This window comes from Antennarius striatus, chromosome 16 (genome assembly GCF_040054535.1).
Source record: "Antennarius striatus isolate MH-2024 chromosome 16, ASM4005453v1, whole genome shotgun sequence".
NCBI lineage: Eukaryota > Metazoa > Chordata > Actinopteri > Lophiiformes > Antennariidae > Antennarius > Antennarius striatus.
Window position 1 is genome coordinate 20,120,327 of NC_090791.1, and position 6,991 is coordinate 20,127,317.

General features: G+C 44.5%; 1 protein-coding gene across 1 annotated transcript; it reads left to right on the forward strand.

Annotated features, from left to right (window-relative positions):
- Positions 1–2,892: 2,892 nt before the first annotated feature.
- On the forward strand, positions 2,893–6,090 carry hoxb13a (homeobox B13a). Its single transcript, XM_068337213.1, has 2 exons — positions 2,893–3,853; positions 5,516–6,090. Exons 1-2 carry the CDS (start codon positions 3,142–3,144, stop codon positions 5,761–5,763), a joined length of 960 nt encoding a protein of 319 aa, XP_068193314.1. The 5' UTR covers positions 2,893–3,141; the 3' UTR covers positions 5,764–6,090.
- The last annotated feature ends 901 nt before the right edge of the window (positions 6,091–6,991 follow it).

The window sequence follows — 6,991 nt, forward strand, 5'->3', positions numbered from 1 at the left end:
ACCCACGACGTAACCCACGACGTAACCCACGATGTAACCCACGATGTAACCCACGATGTAACCCACGATGTAACCCGCGACGTAACCCACAATGTAACCCACGATGTAACCCACGATGTAACCCACGATGTAACCCACGATGTAACCCACGATGTAACCCACAATGTAACCCACAATGTAACCCACGATGTAACCCACGATGTAACCCGCGACGTAACCCACAATGTAACCCACGATGTAACCCACGATGTAACCCACGATGTAACCCACGATGTAACCCGCGACGTAACCCACAATGTAACCCACAATGTAACCCACGACGTAACCCACGATGTAACCCACGATGTAACCCATGATGTAACCCACGATGTAACCCACGATGTAACCCACGATGTAACCCACGATGTAACCCACGATGTAACCCACAATGTAACCCACGATGTAACCCACAATGTAACCCACAATGTAACCCACGATGTAACCCACGATGTAACCCACGATGTAACCCATGATGTAACCCACAATGTAACCCACGACGTAAACCACGACGTAACCCATGATGTAACCCACGATGTAACCCATGATGTAACCCACGACGTAACCCACGATGTAACCCACGATGTAACCCACGATGTAACCCACGATGTAACCCACGATGTAACCCACGATCACTGGTGAAACACCAACAGAGCCGAGTGGACTCACAAGTCTGACCGTGAACGCATCATGAGGCGTTCACGGTCAGACTCCGTTTAATATTGATTGATGGACAGACCGGTTCAGACCGGTTCTGTTCCTCTGTCCATCAGTGGAGCAACAAGGCGTCTCACACACACACACACACACACACACACACACACACACACACACACACACACACACAGGAGGTGGCCTTGAACTTGAGCTCATTACAGCTGTCTGTCATTCCGTCCGACCCCCCCACCCCCCCACCCCCTCCCTCTTTCCGTGTTAAACTTGACCTTGACCCCCGGGGGCCAGTCTGGCCCCCAGGAGACCACATGGGAGGGAGACTGGCTGTCTGGGTGGTTTGTGTGTGTGTGCGTGTTTACGCAAAGCCTTCGGTTCAGTTGTTCATCGATCAGCCAATGGGGTGAGAGCTACGGCAGACACGCCATGCAGGCTTTGACTTCCGGTGACGCACGCGAGATGTTTCCGAAGGTATTTAACGGATTTAACGGAGGTGGTGGACAACCGGCTTTGTTTCATGTATTCTAACGCACCAGCCAAATATCACCAGTCAGTCATCAGGATACTGAAAATGATCGTTTTTTATTTATCGTCTAGTTGTTCAACCACAAATATCAGAAGAAACAAAAGAATGTTTTTATTCCTCCTCCGGTGTCGCGTCCGGATTGTTTCGGATGGATGGAGATGGAGTGTGTGTGTGTGTGTGTGTGTGTGTGTGTGTGTGTGTGTGTGTGTGTGTGTGTGTGTGTGTGTGTGTGTGTGTGTGTGTGTCTTATCTTTTTGACGTGATAAAATTTTGACGTGAATTCACAAATAACGCTCAGCCTGGGGCTTCGTGTCCGTGTCGTGTTTCTTTCTCTGGGGGGGGGGGGGACATCTGTTGTCGTCACATGTTGACATGAATATATTTGTACACGAGGCCTTCTGTTTTTACTGCATTATTACTTTAAATTTGTATTATATTGTCGTTTTTTCATGTTAAATAACATTTGTGTGAAGCGGTAAATACACAGTTATACACTATATTTGATGAATTTACTTTTATTACGCTGCTGGAGGTTATGATGACTTGTGCTCGTTAGTCTACATGCAGTATTGTGTTTATAGATTTGGTTAAATCTTATCTATTCATTCATACAGATTACATCCAGAGATATTTGGTCAATTTAAATCCTAATCCGCGTTCAAGAAAATTGTATTTTGGTTGCTAAGCGATGAAGGAGTGATGACACGTGATTTCCAAGGTCACCGGATTGCGCGGTGTTTGAATATTTGTTACGAGGTGGATCAGAGTAAATCCGTCATTATAAACTCGTGGTGACGCGAACACGCGTGTCGCCCACGGGCGCAGGTCGGGTGTTGGGGGGTTTGTTTTAACGCAGCATGAAATCTGTTTCCTACTGGGTTTGACTTTCAGAGATGAGCAGCTGTAACTTAATAAGCAGCTTTAAGTGCTACTTATCGGTATTGTGAGAGATTATCATCTGGATTAGTTTAAAAGATTCATAATCATCAGTGAAATTTTTACGCAAACAGCACAAATCGTCCAAATCCTTTCCAAAAATCTCCACACTTTTAGTCTCTCTGTGTGGATATCAAATGTTATGTAAATGTTTCTTTTGAAGTACTGGAAATATTCTGTATTTTTCTCTATTTCCATCAGGTAAAATATTTGTATTTGTCAGCGACAGTTAGAAATGACTGGAATAATTAAATGAAGTTGAGGTTTCTGCATGGTTCAAATAAATACAATATTAAGAAAAAACAAATAAACATAAAACTCAGTCATGTCCATGTCGACACACACATGTTGCTTCCACTACAGATGTTTTTTAATCAATCATCCCCAGATATTATTCGGGAGTTTGTCCGTTTGTCCCGGTTGAACAGGAAGTGGTTTATTCTGGGTGAGTTTTATTTGTTGGCTCCCGGTGATGCCGCCGCTCCTCCCGTGAAGTCAGAGTTCCACATGACGCGGCTGAGGAGACGGAGCCTCACGAAAGACACGTCTCTGACTGACAACCCCCCCCCCCAATAAGTTTCTTCTTCTCCTTTTCTTCTCTTGTCATGTCACATGATCACCTGGTCTCATCCAATGGACACACACCCTCCCTCCTCTCTCGGTCGCGGGGGCTTGTTGCGTCAAAGGCTGCGGCGGGGATGTTAACCGTGGGTCCGGCCGGTGCGCGGGAGTCTTTGCCTCGGCTCCAGCAGCGCCACGGAACCGCGCAGCGACGCGGAGACGCAAACGCACGTCTGGTGCGCGCCTGAAGGCACATGTGAATCCCTAGAGGTGTGTGTGTGAGAGCAGGACAGCCGTGTGTGAGCAGAATAAATGCACTCCATGCGTAATCAATGTAGCAGCTGTGCGCACTGGACCAGACCGAGAGGTAAAGGCGAGTAACGGGGGCCAGACCGGGAACGGACGCGCCTATGACAGCCGCCCTGGTCCTCAACCCACGCTGGCCGGCGGACGCGGTGATGTTCGTGTATGAGAACAACCTGGACGAGCTGAACAAGAACATGGAGGGCCTGATGGGCAGCAGCAACTTCGCCGCCAGCCAGTGCCGCAACATAATGGCGCACTCTGCGGCGGCCGCAGCTCTGGGCGGACACCCGTCGGGTCTGGTGCATTCTCCCGGATACTCCACGGTGGACGCGTCCGCTCCGGGCTCCAGCGAGACAGGTGGGTCTTCCGGGAAGCAGTGCGCCACCGGACCGTGCGCCGCTGCATCGGTGTCCCATCAGAGCCCGTCGGCCGCCCCCGCGTTGCCTTACAGCTACTTTGGTAACGGATATTACCCGTGCAGGATGGGGCGGGGGTCTCTCAAGTCCTGCACGCAGGCGGCTGGAGCTGCGCTCAGCTCCCAGTACATGGACACGACCGTCAGCCCCGACGAGTACCCGAACCACCGCGCCAAGGAGTTCGCCTTCTACCACGGCTACCCGAACCCGTACCAGTCCGTGGCCAGTTACCTGGACGTGTCGGTGGTCCAGACGCTGGGCACCGGGGAGCCGCGCCACGACAGTCTGCTCCCCATGGACGGCTACCAGCCCTGGGCTCTGACCAACGGCTGGGGGGGACAGATGTACTGCTCCAAGGACCAGGGACAGGCCGGACACCTCTGGAAGTCCGCTCTAGCCGGTAATAATAATAATGATGATAATAATAATAATAATAAATACAATCATAAAAACAACAACCATAATAATAATAATAATAATAATAATAATAATAATAATAATAATAATAATAATAATAAATACAATCATAAGAACAACAACCATAATTATAATAATAATAGTAAATATAATAATAATAACAATAATAACAATAACAATAAATATAAGTACAACAATAATAATAATAATAATAATAACAATAACAGCAACAACAATAATAATGATGATGATGATAATAATAATAATAATAATAATAATAATAATAACAATAACAATAATAATAACAATAACATAATAGAGTAGACACGGTAGAGTAGAGTACAACTGTATTGATCCCTTAAGGAGGTTCCATCAGGGAAATTAACTTCTCCGTCACACTACAAACAGCACAGTGAGTACACGAAAACACAGAAAAAACACACAGAATGCACCAGCACATAGAAAGTAGTACCAACACCAAATACAGTAGAAAGATTAATACAGTAACCCATCAAGAATATACAAATAGTATATTTTATATACATATATATATATAATTATTATTATTATTAAGGATGATAATAATAATAATAATAATAATAATAATAATAATAATAATAATAATAATAATAATAATAATAATAATAATAATAATAATAATAATAATAATAATGATGATGATGATGATAATAATACATTTAATAGTACTTGCTCTAGAAGGTTCTGTTTGGTTTCTCTGCCTGTTAAAGCACTTAACAGGCAGAGAACGTCATTTGACGTGATTAAGCGCGTTATAAATTAAGTTGATCGATTGATTGACTGATTGATTGATTTAAAACGGTCTGTATTTGGGACTGTGAAAAAACATTGTATAGATGTCACTGACGTCACTTGGAGGAAATTATAGATCTAAATACGCGACAAATATTCTACAGACTTCATACATTTGGAATAAAGCTGCATATTTTTATGACAGTTCCGTCCACACTAGATTAGCACCCGGATTACAGAGTTGTGGCTGATGTTAATCACAGCTCAGACATCCCACTGGTCTGAAGGAATTCTCTGTGACATAAACACTAAATAAAACAGGCTGACTGGAGCGGGTCGTGTCTTCTGCCTCGTTAGGCTGTAATTAACGTTTAGTCCCGACAACTATTTATTAGATTACTGGGGTATCCAATTACTGGCTGAATAATGCTCATTTCACGTTGTTAATTGCTATGCAAACCAATGAAAACACAATGAATTACAAAACATGCAGGGGTTGTTTTTACAAAGGCTTGTGGTCTGAAAAACCTTCTTTATTTGATTGTCACACAAAAAGCGACTGAAGTGGATCAGAAAAATAAAAAAATAAAATCAGAGTAAGACACAAGATAAAGATCACACATCCATGAGGACGCACAGTCCATCCATCCATCCATCCATCCATCCATCCATCCATCCATCCATCCATCCATCCATCCATCCATCCATCCATCCATCCATCCATCCATCCATGGCGCAGCTGAGGGGTTGTTGTCCTGTCCCGGGACGGATGTCCACTCAGCCAGCTGTCCCATAATGTTAATGCCTGTTCCAGTGAAGCTGGAGGTGTCTCCCAGCCTCATCCCCCCTCACCTCTCCATCTGCCCCCCCACAGATGTGGTTGCGCACCAGCACGACGGCCTGCCGTTCCGCCGCGGCCGGAAGAAGCGCATCCCGTACACCAAGCTGCAGCTGAAGGAGCTGGAGAAAGAATACGCAGCCAACAAATTCATCACGAAGGACAAGAGGAGGAAGATCTCCACCGTCACCAGCCTGTCGGAGCGGCAGATCACCATCTGGTTCCAGAACAGGAGGGTGAAGGAGAAGAAGTTTGTGGCCAAAGTGAAGTGTAACGCACCGTAGTGTGCTGAATGTGAACTGTGATGGTTTTTTTGCGCGTCGTGCGTTGACAATGAAAGTTCCTAAAGGCGATTAGAAGAAGAAGAAGAAGAAGATCGTTGTCCTCCTGAAGGAGCAGGTCTGCAGACTAACAGATCTGTGCGTCAACAGATCGAAGATTGTAAAAGAAAAAGAGAAGAATCCAAATTCACGGACGGACATTCTCTCAGAGATCCTGTAAATTCATCATTTGTCTGTTTTTCTGTCCGTGTTTCTGTCATCTTTGTCCGTCAGTAGATGTAGCAGGAACAACACTATTATACTGTTCAAATCGTTTATAGCGCCTGTAAACCAGTAACCACAGTGTAGTGCAACGTTTAATAAACCCATTTAATCCCAATGTAGCCACACGTAGCTCTGATTTTCTTGTTCCTTAACTGAGAACTGCGATGAAGGTCACAGGAAAGGATCAGGGTGACGTCATCACCAGGAATAAAACCTGGTCTCAGACCAGTTAGACGTCAGACCCTCAGATGCGTTTCAACGGGAACACAAAACGCGGGCTTTGAGCCCTTTTGACCACGACCTCCTTCTAGGATCATGAAATGTTGGGACAGAAAACCTGAAGGAGAAGTGGTGGAAAAAATGTAGTTACTCATTTATCAAATTTAAATTTCTGCAATGAAATTGTGACTGATTTATATAGGTTACAGACTAGATGGGCGACCATCATCAATTATTTAATCAACAAAATTCATGTTTCATTTGTAACACTAAAAAGGCCAAATTTGAATACGTGTTTAAATAAGTGTTTTACAACCCGAATAAAATAGAATAATGGTAGAAAATAGAAAATGGTAGAATTACTGCCTGATATTTATTTTTGTTGAAATTGCCCCTAACGGAACAAAAAAGTAGATTTTATTTTATTCTCTTTTATTTTCAGACCCGGACCACCTCGGGTGGAAAAAGTCACCACAAACAGAAACCCCCTTTTTCCACCCGAGTCCCCGGCTTGACTTTCAGCTGATACACGCAGGGACACACACACACACACACACACACACACACACACACACACACACACACACACACACACACACACACACACACACACACACACACACACACACACACACACACTGCATGAATTTCATGGAAATACAGGCCCATAAATACAGTGTTTGTCTTTACAACATTTAAATTTAACAGTTGACACAACTCCTGGATTTGTTATCAAATGGTAACAAAT